Raw genomic sequence first — 16,779 nt, 5'->3', positions numbered from 1 at the left:
AAACTCATTACTACATCAAAGTGAATGCCTTGCTGCTAACAGAATAAATGTCTCTACTTAGAATGTAAATGAGAAAAATGTATGAATTGACACTTAAAGAATTGTGAGTGGCTGGACGAATGGAGTTAGTCTTATTTTTAAAATTTACTTTGACATAATTTGATAATAAATAATAAGCTTAGTTTCTGATTCTCTGGTAATTTGAAATGTAGCAAATCATTATTAAAACTGTGTGCTGCATTACACATGAAGCGCACACAGTTAAGGAGTGCGTGTGGTGGGTGGGTTGGTTGGTTTGCAACCTGTCTACCTCCCTTCCTACCCCCCCTCTCTGGCAGACCACCGTGAGGGAAGGCTGAAGTCAGCCTGCTCCGCACTGAATTATGCCAGCTTAAGGATGCTACCCTTCTCCAGAAGAGCGTGGGGGCCCATCGGGGCTTAGGAGAAGCACGTAACTAGAAGTTATGTATCTCCTGTGTCCCCTCCATCTTCTGCCTGGAGGAGAAATCTGTTTGAAAAACCTGTATTGGACAATTCTTGGAAACAGACACCTGGATGGAGATGCATTCTCATCAAAAGAAAACCCAGAAAACATTTGGACAGATGTGGTTGACACAGGAGGTCATGATCTCATTTCAGATGTCGCTGCTTAATCTTAGCTGAGATAATTACATACATATGGCTGTCTAAACATGAAGTCAACAGGAAGGTATCCAGCTACATGTGGTACTACAAGTAAATCAGATTTAACTGCAACAGCCAGCAGCTGAGGATATTAGGTGAATATCCGATGTTCCCTGAATAAATTTGTCTTAAATAAAAGACAACAACTTTACATTTACTCATTCTTTGTCTGTCTCTATGGGCTGGTACCAATACAGATAAAACTCATGTTAGTATCATCATGTTCAAGTAATAATCAGTATAGAATTTAGAGTTACTTATTTGTATATATATTTCAAAATGTGACAGAATGAAAACTCCCTGTCCAGGAAAAGGTGTAACATACTGCCTAAACCATCTGTAGTGCTGGGTTGATGTTGGCGAGTCATGGACAATATACAGACAATCAGGTGTGGATCATTTGCCTTAGGGGCAAGCAGTCTGGTACGCATTTAACACTAGTTAAGGCTGTGCCCAGCTGCTAGCTCTAGCAGTGCAGTAGCTGTAGGTGCGGTGAAGCCCTAGAACAGAGGCTGTTCTCTAGCACTCGGAACCAGTACAAAATGTCCCTGATGCTTTGCCTTTTGTTATGTTGACCCCAAGTACTTATTTTTTTTCAGAAGGCCTCACCTTCTGGCTACACCATTATCACGTTTCTGTGCAAGTGTTTTAATAGTGGCTCATATCCACTGCAGTACAGCTATCATTTTGGTATTTTTGCTTCTGGGGACTTACAGAGTTGCTTGGGAGGCCCAGGGGGTATTTTTGCACGACACTGCCTTTGCAGCATGCAGAAAAATCTGGTTTGTTCCAAGCTCAGTAGCAATTTCCTGCACAGCCATGAACGGACACAAGCAGCTGTCTTAATTCCCCAACCTTAAAACAAGAGGATATGCTCTCCCCACTCCCCCTTGCAGTGCTTTTAAACCATTTGTGAGCAGGGATTTTTTTTCTTCCTGTGTGTAGTAAACTGAAGTTGAGCTCCGGAGTGGTGTACAAAATCACATTTGAATGGGCCCCCTAAGATTCATTGCTAGGGTATTTTTTTAACCAGGTCACAAGTAGAGACCTGCATGACGAACTTTGGGAAGGTCTCATGTGCCTGCCAGGCACGTGCTTTTCTCTGAGTGAGTGCTTATGCTCTCTAGGTCCTGACCCTCTGGTCCACAAGAAGGCCCATACACCCACACTGAGCCCGCCTGGGCTTCGTGGGACTTTTTGTCCAGGCAGACTCTATGGAGATGTATTTGCCAGATTAGTCAGCAACAGCGTGAGCTCTAGGTAAGTGCCCTCCCTCGTGTTCATATGTGTTCTTGTAAACTGAGATTTCAGACAAGCGAGCGAAGACATACTTCAGTTTTATTGTTGTTTAGGCATGGATAGAAACATTAATTCTTTTGCACTCTTGGTTCTTGAAACGTGCCTATAGTGAACTCAGAGCAGTGAAAAACCCGGCTCCTAGGATTGACGATTTAAAGTGCATAGGAGATCTAGCAGAATCCCAAAAGGCGAGGAGTTGTGTTTATTCCTTTTTCATCGCTGTGGAAATTGAAGGACATTTTTTCTTCTCCTCTCCCCTGTGTTCCCCAGACAGCAGTATGAAAATTTTCAGCCCTTCCCTATGCTTTCCCTCGTGATCTTTGGACGTTTCTTCTCTGTATTTAAGAACTATTTGTAGTGTTATAAACAAACAGGTGATGTTTGCACACTCCTTCACAGGACTCTGTTACCACTTTTCCTGTTTAGAGTCACACCCACTGCAGGTTTGGTTTTTTTTTAAAAATGTGTATCACTTGGCAGTGTTCTTGCACCAAAAGAAAAAGATATATTTGTATATAAAGTAACTTTTTTGCGTGTTCACGTTTTATTTTGGAAAAACAGGTGTTTAAAAATTTTAGAATTTTTTTAACAAAATTCTAAAAAGAAAAAAAATCACAATATTTACAGAGATAACAGAATGGCTTAGCCATGCAAAACAAATTACTTTGGTTTTTCCCCCATTTTACTTTGGTTTAAATATTGACCAAGATTATAATTTTTTTCTTTTTGCCAAATAAAACAGTAACAAATCAAAGTTGAGAGGCATGTAACAGGATTTCCCTCTAATATTTTATACAGCATAGAGTTTATAGGACATCTTATGTATTTAATCCATGCCAATGCACTACAGGAAGCTTTTATTAAGACATCAGTCACTACTGCCCAGACATTTAACATTTTACAAATTTACAAGTAACAGTGTGTTCTTCCCCCTAAATAATGCAAAAGTGGCAAAATACATTTCCTAACGTCCATCTTTTTCTTTTTATTTATTTATTTATTTTTGCCTACCAGTCTATAAAGACTTGCTTTTTCCCTGGATATTTGTAAATGGAAACCTGACATTCTGCTTACTCTACTGTTCCTCTCCATCAAAGCTGCCTGTTACTTTCTTCCAGAAACTAACCTTCCGCATAAGATGAAACTTCTCTCCCTTAAGTACAACTCGCTATTGGCCATTTACCCTAACACGTTTTCTTATCAGTACCATTCTAAAAATTCCCTCAAGCATAAAACATGTTTATAAAGTTACAAACTTGAATGTAACTAAAGATACATAGACATTTCATTGTTACAATTATATGTACTGTTTGATAAATTAGGTACCAGTTAAAAACACTAAAATTATCTCAAGGTGCATTCAATATCTGTAGCATAGTTAACAAAAACACACAAAATATATATATATATATATATATTCTATTTTTGTGGGGAAAAAATGCAGCTTTGATATGACTGCTTTTTAAAAAAAGTTTCCAATTCTGACTGGTATCTTTTTGAAATGAAGAAAAGGTACAGTACTTTAAGGCAGCAGATAATATAAAGGAATCAAAATTAATCCAGAATTCCAGTTCCTTATCCTAATTCTAACATGAAAGATGACTGATAATGTATCAATAAAATGTGTGTCTTGCTCTAGAAGAAAAGGATTATTAGCCACCGTCTGTATGTAGGCTAGGAATTTCTCATTGTGTTCCTTGCTCAATACCCAGCCTTCTCCATGGAAACTCTTTATTCCCTTTCTGGCTGTTTAGCTTTGCATGGTTTTTTTTAAATGTTCACTTTTATTAACAATTTTGTTTAGTCTTGTCACAGCTGTCACCCTTCCTCTTTACTGTGATTTCAAAGAATGAAAAAGGAGCTTGACATTTTCCTTTAAGACAATCTTACACTCTAGGTACTTGCTACAAAGCAGAGGCTTCACTGATAACAATCAGAATTAGACATGTACCTGCTCAAAGGGTGTCATAAAACAATTGAAATAAAACCATTACACTATACATCAGATTAACAGCAACTCCCAGAACAAAGCCTTACAGTGTATAAAAATAGCTACGTAAAAAATTTACATAAAGGCAAACAAAAAGAAATCTTCAGTGCAGACATTTACAAAAAAATATTTCAAACAGAACACAACATGGTGACCTATTATCATGGCTGTTGCCAAAATTAGTTTGTGGGGTTTCTTAGCTTGAGATAATTGTGTCTAAAATCCTTTGAAAACTTGGTAGTATGATCTGTTTAATACTTGAACCATGAATAGCTGTCACTTCTTTGTATATGTTTAAATACAATCCATGTTCATGCTTCAATTGGTCTATATGTATTCTCTGAAAATATGAAAGATAAAACTAGTTAAACATTTTCAAATATGTTAACCAAAATAATGACTCAGTATCTAACCTTCAAATAAACAGCCACATGAATAGTACTTTCTTCTGCCGTTCAATGATGAGAATACTTTCTTTCATGATAAGAATAGCTGTTGCAATATTGTTCCCGGTAAATCTAGCAAGTAATGGATTTATGGATAAGCTTTCCTTTATGTAGATCTACTGATCTGAATAAATAAAATAATTAGAGTAAAAGATTGCACTGATGGCACACGATGTCATTTGAACTCCTATGTTCAGCTAACTTCAGCTCCATCTAATCACCTCAATATTGCAATGTTGCAGAAGGTACCAGGTCCAGAAAAAAAATACAAAACAAGCCCTAACCAAAAAGATTACAGAATTTTCCCACAGAATTGCAGTAGAAATGCTGGGTATTTAAACTGCAACTTTTTCAAGATCCAAATTTATTTTCAACTTTTAAATCATTCATACGGCATAATTTTGGTATTCCCAATTCCCTCTCTCAAACTAGTAAAAACAGTGATATTGCTAGCAAAGTGCATACAGCAATGCTCCATCTCTTTACATACTATATAATCATTCAACCTAGCGAATTCTGAATATTTAGTGCAAAAATAGTGCCTTGTACTTTAAAATTTCAGACAATACTAACATACTGAAATTATTAATAAGGAGAGCTGTCTTTATTTAAACAAGGAACTTTTTAAATCTAAATACGAAATGTGATAATTCTACTCACAATGCACCACCGCTGAACACTTACCACTCTCATTTTTAAGAACAGTTGATGACTAACTCAAGAAACCTCAATATGGTTAGCCAGTTTCCACACTGTTGTGCTACCACAGTGTTAATTTAAAATAGCCTTAGTTGGTCAGAAAAATGGTCTAAACCTCTAATTTGGGTACTAAGGGGACAGATGCAGCAGTGGCATATATATATGCAGCAGTGGTGTATATATATGTGAACACTGGGTGGTGCTGTTGGTGCTTTGTAATGCTCCTGTAATTCCTAACAGAACTTCGGCATCTACCTATTTGTATAGCTTATTTTATATAGATCCGAGTTGGGGAAACTTTCATTCCTATTGCATTGTTACTAACTTAATATACAGTGCCTCTTTCCAGGATAAAATCTATAACAGTATGAGCAGGTGAAATCTTGAGTAAAACAATTATTTTGTTCTAAGGAAAGTTTCATGCCTCTTGCAGTGATGATGAATAAAGCTGACCAAGGACATAGAAACTGTTGCTTCCAGTAAGGGAAGAAGGATCCTGTGAACACTTCAAGTCATAACTCAAAACCTTCTCTTCATATACATGAATATATATATACACACACACCTATACCACAGTGATATATTATACAAATTTGTATTTTCATTTCCCCAGGTATGTGGAGTAAAATAAAGCCAAGGACTGTCTAAATGTCAGGCTTCTTTAACATGTGCATATGCAGGTATGAATTCCTAACTGGCCAGGGGCTTGAGTCTGTCTGTCCTGATTAATACTACACCGCTCAAAATCACTCCACTGCCTAACCTCTGAAAGGTGAGCAACAGACTCCAAGCTACCACTGTGATCATTACACAGAGATCACTAGAGAGAAATGGTGGACAAAGAGATATTAAACTCTCCAATATGAAACACTTACCTGGAATGATGACTGACACATTTCATCTCTTAAGTTTCAGATTTATGATTGTTTTCTTCTAGTTTTTTGTTTTCTTCTATATTTCCAAGATCTTTGTCTACATGTTTTGATGCTGTCCTATAATGAAAAATTAAGGTCATTTTTACGTGTCTACAGCATTTTGTTCCATCCTCACATTAATGACGCTGTCTCCTCCCCTCTCAGTAATACATAAAATTCTTACAGTTCTGGTCTGAGCAGAGCAATAGGCTTGCATATGTCTGTTAAATAGACGAATAGCACCAGTTCCCCCACTGGGTTAGTATGCAGGAAGTATTGCAGTAGGGCTGTGTATGTGTGTTTTACTTCTTGAGGAATTCAGGATCATTCTGAGCTAGCAGACATTTAATAAGGCTAAACCAGTTGTGCAGATCCATGTTTCTTGACAAATTAATTGCGGAGCTTGTTTCAATAAACAAGAGTTTGCTTTAAGGCGTACTAAAACATTACAAGTGTGGCTCAGATATCTTGATCAACATAGCAATCTTTTGTGTACTTGTAGTAATTGACTTGCAGAGCCCGTGCCAAACGGAAGCTCTTTAACTGTGAAGAAATTAATGAAAATTCCAGCAACACCGAAAAAACCCACTCTGGCTTCCAGATCTGTGCTGGCTATGACTGACAAGCTTTGAGTAAGGAAGAGATTGTGTAAATGTTTCAGGGGGAAAAAAAAGAGGTATGCCTCATTTAAAATAGCAGGTCTTCCTTAATGCAAGTAGTGGAAATGAATTAATGAGTTAAGTGCTTAGTTTAGCTTAGCACAATAAAACCACTAAGCCATTCATTTAACGTGTGAGAAGCCTCACTGTCTGCCAAGGTGAAAGATTCCTGCAGCACTGCGATAACATTTTGAAGGCTGCAATTTTTAAAATGTAAGTGGGCAAACATGTTTGAGTGGGACCAAGTAAATCCCTTGTGTCAAAGCAGATTATTGTATACGCATTTTCTCTATGGATAATTTGTTTCTCCTACAGAAAAGTAATGTCTGTTGTGACAGATTCACGCATATGCTCACCCTTGCGTCAGGGTAAAGACCCGTAGTGACACTGACTTGCAAAATACAATGAAGACACAGGTTAGCAAGATAGTGTGACATGTCACGCTGACACCATGCAGGTATGTACCTCCCCAAACCGCTGATCTAAATATTTGCTAGTGCAGTGTTTCTGTGCACATCCTCCATCTGAGCAAAGGCCGCTAGCAGTGGCTAAGCACTATGTGTGCCCTGAGCTGAAGTAGCCTTGAACGGTACTGTTAAGAGAGTACAGTTTAGTTCTTGTCTCAGAAGAGCTTCTGATGGGGTGCAAACACACCTAACCCTCAACACCCCTGGGAGCGCTGCTGAAATGCTGCTCTCTGGGCTGGGGAGCAGCATGTGAGGTGGAGTGCCAGGGGGCATGGGGTTCTGGGCCCCAAATCCCACAGATTACACTGAAGGGGACCATTCTAAAATCTTTTTGGTTTTAGAATCCTGAGTAGCTCTAAGTTTTAATGCTTCAAAGCTTCATTTACCTTTTACTATTGGTTTTAGCGTGCCTCTGTTATGTTTGTGTGGCTGACAGCAAGGTGTCTGTGCTGAAAACCCACTTACTGCAAAGATCCAAACTTCTGCTTATCGCAGGCAAATTTAATTTTTAAAATGCTGAGATTCTATCACAAAGTAACTTGTTCTGCAGTGGTAAATTTCTATTGTGCAGTAACTTTCTACTTTCTTCTGGTAGTCAAAACCTGAAACACGTGATGTGCGCAGAAGGAAGGATGTAAGACGCAATGAAGAAGAAAATTCAATGCCTTGGTAGAGATTGACCTTCTGTGATCTTAATAACCTTTCACAAATCTCTTTAATCCTAGTAAAAAAGAAACAAACCCTCAAACAAACAAAACCCTTAAAAATTAAAAAACTTTTTTTTTTCCATTGAAAAAATGTTTGTTTTAGGTGGAGCACAGGATTTGGCTTGTCATGTGGCTAATGAGTCTTTTCCATAAATAAGTCTTACAAAATTTGAGACAGTAGGGAAAGAGATGAAAAGCTGAAAGAATCTGGACTCAGGCAATTACCTGAGCTGAAATGAGCTGGAGGCGAGAAGGCAGTATCATGCATGTCTGCCCTCGTGTAACTGCTTATGTCTGCTCTTGGAGACAAGAGAGTGGACTGGATAGACTATTGGCATGGCTCAGTGTGATTTTTTTTTTTTTTTTTTTTTTTGCCTCTTATCAAGAGTTTTACAGTACCCAAAGCAGACTGAATTTCACATGACCTGACACTTAACAGCAGAAGGAACTGTAACTAGCATTACTGGTCTTTGATTAGGTTAAAATTGTTCAATCACTTATCCTGGGAGGTTCTGCAATGCGATCAGGTTTTGATTTTTAAAGTGTTCTATTTCAGTTCTGCATTCAATGAAACTGTTCCCCTCACTAAACATCACCCCTATCTTCTTAAAGCTAAAATGGGTGAAAAAGGGAGATATAAAAGACAGGCAATCCAGAACTCTTTGGTATATACCACTTGCTTGAAATGAGAGCAGCAGCAGTTTTCACATCTGACAATTCAGATGGATTTAGATTCTCAGTTTAATTCTCAATATAGCAGTTTAATTCTGGTGGTTTGGTGATCTCGCTGACTTTTTTTTTTTTTGTTGTTGTTCCCCAAATACTGATATCTAGGCAAATTCACCACCTCAGCACAAGCAATACTGCTGCCTTTTTTAGTGCTATCTAAATAGTGTTATTAAGAGACAGAAGAGTGATTTCGCACTGAGTTGCAGCAGCGTGATCCATTGGCAGTGCTCTGCCAACAGCAGAGGAACAGGCGACCCTGGCATGGCACCAATCCTCAGGGCTTGACAGATGTGGCCTGAGTCTGTAACAGAGAAATGGCTCAAAACATGGTTTCCATCGCGTCCTGAGGTGACTTGAGGCACAGGACAAACGGTCCTTTGCCAAATTAACATTCAAAAACAGTTGTTCCTTACTTTTATTGTGCATTAACTACTGTCGGCTTGCTCCATTTGCAACTCAAGAGCGACTTCCTGATGATATCTGAGCAGCTGGGCAATGTGGTCCGGACTGATGGAAATCTTCCAGAGGATTTGCTGAAAAGGGCAAGACAGCCCACTTTGCCCAGGCCATCTCACACCCTTTAACATTATCTACAGCTCCACAAACAAAGCCTACACCTTAGCATGCTCTGGCCATATTGTTCTGAAGAGTGAGAAGTGGGTTGTATGAATATGAGTTTACTATGTGTCTCAACCGTTTTTTTTTTTTTTTTAATTCATTTGTAAAACATGGATCATTCTGAGCTCTTGCTAAAATTATGACTCATATTTTATATTTATCTATGCTTGCTCTTCAGGAAAATAATTATCCTCAGGGAATCCTAATCAAAATCTTACTCTCTGTAAGCAGTACCAAAGTGAGGTTTAGTTTTCTTTGGAGTGTATGTGTGTGCTGAGGGGCCGTTATTTTCATGGATTTTGTTTAGATACTGTTCAAAGCATTGTTTTTTATATAAAGACCATTTTCCATCTCAATTGTTTTGCCTGCTGTGGAGTAAATATAGACTGCATACAGATGACTCAAAACTTGTTGAGTTTTAATTCCCGATTTCTTTTAATCTCACAAGTCTAGGCCTCACCCTCAATACTGTTTAAGGAAGAAAATCTGCAGTGCTCTTTGTCCTTGTTACCTAAGCTTGCGATAACGATGGATAAAGAGAATACTCGTAGGTGTAGCTCTGGGTGCTGAAGCAAGAGACATGAATTTTATTAAAGCTTGTATTACTTTTGAAAGGCATGTTAAACACTCAACTGCACTGTTGCAAAATATTTTCTAGGAGCTAATGGTCTTATACATCCAAATCTGGATTATTTGCAACCTCCTTCTATTTACCCCAATCTTGCCCTCCACTAATTATTTTCAAATGTCCATCAGTAGGAAAAAAGGCACAGATGTTAGAAAAATATTCCAGTCATCAAGAAACAAGTGACCATGTTTTAATTTGTGCCACTTTTATAGAAGTTTTGTGACATGAACTGACACTTTCAGAGATGTTTGCAACTTTGTCTTTTCTCTGGAAGGGAATTGCATGAAAAACAATACAAATGCTGAGTTTTGTTCAAAACATACAGCAAGTTTCCTATGGTTGGATTCATATGCTAGTTTCCTATAAAGCATCAGAAAAGCAGAATTGTTACGCTTCAGGTGTTCAGTTTCAGAGACACTAGTTACGTTCTTGATTACTCTGACCCAAGAAGAATTTCAAGAGTTTGGTGTGCTCTGAGTATGAACAATCTTAACACTGCTGCTGTGCTCCAATTTGCCCAGCTGAATTTGCCCTCACTGAATTTTAAACCACTTTAACCTTGATCTAGCCTCATTTGACTTGAGATTTGTGCACCTCCAAACCCCAGGAGCAAAAATGGGACAAAGGTCCAATCCACATGCAAAACATCCATGCCTAGAGAACAGGGATACAGGGTGCATTATTTTCTTTCTAAATCTTTAATTTGTGCTGTACTCTTAGCTGTTTCTGGCAAGGTGAAAATTTCATATATGAAGGATTTACTGAAGATGGGTGTCCTAGAATCACTTGACTAAGGTCTGACACAAAAATTCTAGAAAGATTCTGAAGTGCTAAGTTGTATTCTGTTCAGTGCAAATTAGTTTAAAATATCTTTTTTGGAAAAAGGAGAAATCTGTAGAAAACAAGTCTTTGGCCTTCTGCTCAGATGAAGGAGAAACATAGCATGCTGGGGTAGGTAGCCTCAACTCTTTATTCAAGAGGGGGCTGGTTGCAGGATGTGGAATACAGATGAGTCCCTGATTTATGGGATAATATTCATAGTGAAAAGAATATCTGGCAATAATCAGCTTTTGCACCAAGTGGAGCTGAGGCAGTGAATAACTATATAAGTGATTTATTGTGAATATAATCCAAGGCTACAAGTGTAATTCCTACTTAGTGTGGATGACAAGACAATAGAAGATTATACAAACCACAACACCAATAATGAAAAAAAAGTAATGTTTTTCTTGCCTCGGCAGACTTGGAAAGTTCTGTGCTGCTGCCTTCTCAGACTTTCCTTTGGCGTCACTTTGGGGATAGAGATTAGGTGAGTTACTGTTCAAGGGTGGGTTCAAAAAATAACTACTAACACTGTTGGCCTGTATGGAGATGGAGGGGTTGTGATTAGACACACGTTGTGTCTAAAGGTGTAAGGTGCTTTTTGCAAGGTCTGCTTTGATTTCTAGGTTATAATTCGTGCTGAAAACTTTGTCAGAATAGGTACTGACACTCTGCTTGCTCTTGCAAGTACGGCGTGCAGAAAGCAGGGAGGATAGCAACAGATCAACTTAAATATATGCTGAGAACAGGCGATTGTCAGTGATGATGCATCAATTAAGGGTTTCCAGAGGCCATCAACCATGTATCAAACATGAAGACTATTATTTAACTATAAAGGGATTTTTATTTTGTTCCCAGTGAACGTGTCTAATCAATTCTAGCTCTAATTTTTACTCTAAGCTTGTAGAAGCATTGAGAAGTTGAGCATGAGGAAAAGAAGTGTTGTCCATTTAGAATAAGCTGTATCCTATCTTTGAAGCTGAAAAAGTTATCTTAAGTCATAAACTCATCTCAGGAAAGGACACACTGTATTCTAAGATTCTTGTTAGCTCTCCCCACACTACATAATGGTACAAGAAAAGATACATCACCTTCTCTGCCCTCCTTATACCCAAACCACCTCTTCAAAAAACACCCCAAAGCAGTGAATCAGTTTCATGATTCCACATTCTCACATTCAAAAGGAAAGACAAAAAAAATTATTCTAGACATTATTACACTAGTAGAAAAGTGTGTGAGGAGGAGCTCAATGTTCTTAGTACATTTTAATTTCTACCAAAAGAAGCATAAGCTTTGCAAAAATTTTTTTTTTTCATGTATAATATCTGAATATGGTTCTGTGCTTGGGTAAATTATAGCAATTCTTTATTTGAAAAACTTCCAAAACCTGCTCAGTTATGGCTAGAGTAAAATCCTTATATATTATCCAAAAAAGAGTATTTGCAAGCAGATGGAGAATTCCTTGTTGTACTTTCACATCAGTGAAAACATTTGTTCATAGTAAAATCCCACTGGTATATTTTGGATCTCATTTGATCTAATTTTAATGAAAGGTCATGGAAAGAACAACTGAACTTTAAGATTGCTTCTATACCTCTACTGATTTGTGCATGTTATGCATAACTACCTTAATCTTCCTGTTAAGAAGGAGCTGTAAGGAATCCTTCAGAGAGCAAGCCTGCTCTCAGTTCTCCCTGGCGACAAATGTATGGGGGTAAGGCCAAATGGCACAGAGTCATGGCCATCTTTAAAAGGATGGAGAAACATGGTTACTTTTTGAGATCATTCAGTTTATTTTCTAAAGTGAGCCTGTGTGATAATAAAGAAACTTGAAAGCAAGCAGGACTCTCTGGCAAATCCTGTTTTATGCCTAGGATGGCTAAAACGTATTGATTTGGACGATAGCTTCTAGTTTTTCAGCAACAAAGGGTCTATCTTTACCAATTTTACTTCAGAGATCTCAAAGTATATACGACCAAATGAATTAAGGATCTCTCTTCCCCCTGAGATAGTTTAGACTTATTCTGTAATTTATTCCATTTTTGAAGCAAACAAGCTACCGAACTTCTAAATAAAGACAGTTTCTAGTACCAGTAAAGCCACACAGAGTAAGGCCCACAATTAAGTAGCGGGTACTATATTTAAATACAAGAATCAGCATAGACTTGGCTGTCAGGAAACAGAAACTCATTACAGGTGATGATCTATGAAAAGTCTTGGAGTTTCACCTCCAGGAGATGCGTCCTATTAAGCATTAGCACAAGCTGATCAGAGGTACCAGGTTTCCTTTCTCTATTAAATGCACCTACTGTAACAACTTTTCCCCCCTCAGACTACTGGAATGCTGCAGGAAGGAAAACAAGTAAACATACATTTCTGCTTATGATTATTACTTTTTTTTTTAATTTAGTATCAAGTTTTCCATAAATTCTTACTTTGATTTCTTCACATAGAGCCAGTAGACAACACCTGCAACCAGAGCAGCCAGCAGAAGACCGACTACAATCCCCACTATTAGCTTTGCCTGGTCATTAACCTTTTCGCTATTGTCATCTGAAGCAAAGAACAAAAGTTAATGAGGTAACCTATGATAATGTAAAGCATTACACCATTTCTAAAGAATTTCCATCAGAAACAAGAAAAGGGGTTAGAAAGTGACAATTAAAAAAAAGTAGGCATTGCTCTTTAAAAACACATTGAAAGCTTCAAGAAAGTCACATTCTTAGTCAATCATGGCACTAGATATTTCAAATAAAGCCCAACTTTGAGGGACTGTGGAAATTGTTCAGTGATACTACATAGGTCTTGAACCAAGACAATCAACAGAAAGAGTTATGGAGATAGAAAACCATACATACCATTTCTATCCTCTGGCTCATCGTATTCTGGAATACTTACTGAAATGAAAAATGTTAAAATTAAATTAAAGACAAACTGTGTTCTACCTGAACATCACCTTTAATTGGCTATTTACAGCAATGACAGAAACACTGAAACTTCATGCAGTGTTTGCCAAACAGCAAGGTAATTAATCTTATCTTTAAGCAGAATTCTTTCCTTTGTAACTATAATATACCCAATTGAAGAATCTTATTCAAAACCTGTAATATTAATCTCAGAAATATTTCTGACTGAGTATTTCTGTGCTACCCTTCCACAAACCGTAGCTTCTCACCACCTTTCATCATTGAAAAGTGACGTTTGATTAAAGCCCAGTATGGCTGAATTCTGTTCTGAATCAAGTCATACCATTAATAATAAACTGGAATTTGGGGACCAAAAGTTGATGTTACTTCAGTAATAGAGACTTTCATTTTCATATGTATCATACAATATGCATAATTTATTATTATTTAATTATTTTGATGTATTATTATTTTGCAATATTTTTGTCCTATTATGTTGTACTAATATTGTTTTGTAATATTATTTACAAAAATAAATAATATATTGCATACATGAGATAGCTAGCCAAGAAAGTCATGAAGACTAAGTAACTTAATCCAGAAAGCTATTAATAAATTTTACGTACTACTGATCCAGACTGGATTTACAATTGCTTGACTTAAGACTAAAAGGTTAAATATCTTAGCATCAACATTATTATGCAGACCTAATCTTCATATGAGTGTGAAGTGTGGATACTTTATGTGAAACTACAACTTTAAGGAAATGGTCTTTAGAAGACACTCACTAGCAGAGACATTCAGGGAAGTCACAGTCCTTTCTAGCTGATTTTCCGCAATGCAAGTTAAAGTCACATTTTCCTCAGGAGCAATTACAATTTTACTGGAAAATTTTCCATTAACATATTTGGTCTCCTCTGTCTGAAAAGGTTAAAAAAAAAAAAAAAGATCAGTATCCTTGAAAAATGCAAAGAATAATACATGCATTACCTGTATTACACATTGAAAATGTTCAGAGGGAAATAACTTTCAACTAAGATTTCATTTTTCCAAACAATAGCAATAGAAATAATGCATTATTTTATTAAATGGTAATGTGAATATTTGCAAGAAAACACTTTGGCCAAGATATCCAGTTATAACTACATTTTGTATAGTGTGCACTGTAAGACCACTGATAAAGAGGCATTTTTTGAGAAAGTTCACCACATTCTGTATATGCTTTTGTTTCTTTCAACTATTTAAAAAATAGTCCAAGTGACAAAATTCTTAAAGAAAACCCCAAACTAAACTTCTAATTTCATTCCGTCTTGCTGTTTTTCATTTGCGTCTTTATAAGGAAAATAATCACTGCCAGAAAGTAGAAAACTTACATTCCAAGATGTTTCCACACTAAGCATTATTTCGCCAAGCTACATGTATTTAGTAGTACCTGCAGTATCTGTACTGTACTAGTGAGTGAAGTTGTTCCTTAAATTTGCTGTACATCATTCTTAGATTAATACAGTGTCTAGAGAAAATTATTTTCAATCATTTATATAGCTTCAAGACAATTCCTGCCCTATAACTTCAAGTAAATGGACAAATTTTGACAGCTATACATAATTTCTGTAGGATTAAAGCAAAACCTAATGGAGTAATGAAATCTAAAGGTGCACTGTGCATTGTACTTCTAGTCTCTGACTGCTTGTATAGATGTCTCATTTATTTTTCTGGCTAAGGCAAAATGTGGCAATGCTTTGCATGTGATTTGGTAATCAATATGAAAATATGTCAGTTTGCTTATTTTCCAGGTATTCTTCCCACTGCATATGGGTACTCCTTATTTATCCCCCAGGATGACTGCATTATGGTTCTGTTTCCAGTGAGAAACAAGTATAACCATACAAAAACAACTATAAAAATTAGGATAAAAACTGCAAAGCCCATAAGGAACTCTATTGACTGTATTTTCTGACTTGTACTTGCCACATTTCATGACATTTCACCCAGTTAATGCCTACATCAAGCATCCATTTGCTTTCTAATGCAAGTTCTATAGTTCCATCATTATTTGTAAATTCCTTATGCAATGGCAAAATCACCACATTACTGAGATAAAATGACTAAGTACCCTCACTTAAAAATGCATATTTCATTTGTAACCTTTTCTTTTTCTTTCCAGCTTTGGCCAGTGGATCTTCTGTGCCTTCGCTTGCTCTGTTCAAAAGACCTTTATCATCAGAAATCATCCATGTTAGTACCATGTAGCTACAGCTACCACTTAACCTTCTCTTAGATAAATGAAATAGATAAATCTTAGATAAATCTCACTGCCTGGAAAATCTTCCTTGATTTTAAATCGCATCTCCTATGCACTATCTTTTGGTGAATAAAGTAGTAAGAAAGATACTTGCTTTATTTATGATGCTTCCACTACCAGTAACTGTCCATTGCACTGCTGGTTTGGGGAAACCTTCCACATGGCAGACAATTGTTTTAGACATTTTATTTGTGTTGGTTTTCTTTGTCATTTTGATTTGAGGTTTTCCTACAAGAACAATATTACAGTTAACCATTTTGTTTGAAAAGGACAATTAATAATCATAGCTATCCACTCCCTTACCTTCCACAATAAGTTTAAGTGTCTTTCTTTTCTTTAACCCTTCAACCTCCTGTAGAGTAGTTTCACAGATGTAGTTTCCAGCATCTTGATACTGAAGACTTGAAAATGATGGACTTGTTTGCATTCTGGTATTGTCCTGATAAAGTAAGGAGTTAATATCTGAATTCTAAAACTCAGAATACATTAACTTCTAAATTACAAATGTGACTACTATCAACAGAACTTTTCACAGGCTTTGGTAGATTAGAGGCTCACTCTTAAGTGTTCCCCTGTAAATAACTACATTTGAATAGCTGACAGCAACATAACAGCATGAAAAGTGGAAAATACTAGAGGTTGATAAAAGCCACTTCCCTTCTGCTTTCAAATCAAGGGCACAGATGTGATCAATTGTTAGTTCTGAGCTTTTCTAGTGGGCTAGACAGAAACACGAGTGGTACAAGCTGTTTGAGACACAGACAACTCTCCTCTAGGAACCAGGCTTAAGATCAACATATGCTACTAAACTACCATCAGGTATCATTAGTTTCCAGCAGTATATATTTAATTTAAACCCACCATCTAGGATAGCTACCTTTTTCACCAGCCACTGAACACCAGTTGCTA

The 16,779-nt window shown here is 37.0% G+C and overlaps 1 protein-coding gene across 1 annotated transcript in view; it reads right to left on the bottom strand.

Annotated features, from left to right (window-relative positions):
* Positions 1 to 2,004: 2,004 nt before the first annotated feature.
* Positions 2,005 to 16,779, bottom strand: part of ALCAM (activated leukocyte cell adhesion molecule) — a 120,022-nt gene continuing 105,247 nt past the window's right edge. Inside the window, exons 10-16 of the mRNA XM_072884322.1 lie at positions 16,174 to 16,309; positions 15,961 to 16,098; positions 14,357 to 14,485; positions 13,521 to 13,559; positions 13,098 to 13,215; positions 5,994 to 6,110; positions 2,005 to 4,313 (exon numbers count right to left, since the gene is read on the bottom strand). Of these exons, the coding sequence (XP_072740423.1) occupies positions 6,023 to 6,110; positions 13,098 to 13,215; positions 13,521 to 13,559; positions 14,357 to 14,485; positions 15,961 to 16,098; positions 16,174 to 16,309 (648 nt within the window). The 3' untranslated portion in view covers positions 2,005 to 4,313; positions 5,994 to 6,022. The remainder of the gene's footprint in view (positions 4,314 to 5,993; positions 6,111 to 13,097; positions 13,216 to 13,520; positions 13,560 to 14,356; positions 14,486 to 15,960; positions 16,099 to 16,173; positions 16,310 to 16,779) is intronic.

This window comes from Ciconia boyciana, chromosome 1 (genome assembly GCF_034638445.1).
Source record: "Ciconia boyciana chromosome 1, ASM3463844v1, whole genome shotgun sequence".
Classification (NCBI taxonomy): domain Eukaryota; kingdom Metazoa; phylum Chordata; class Aves; order Ciconiiformes; family Ciconiidae; genus Ciconia; species Ciconia boyciana.
The sequence above is the reverse complement of the archived record's forward strand: the minus strand, read 5'-3'. Positions and strand labels throughout refer to the sequence as shown.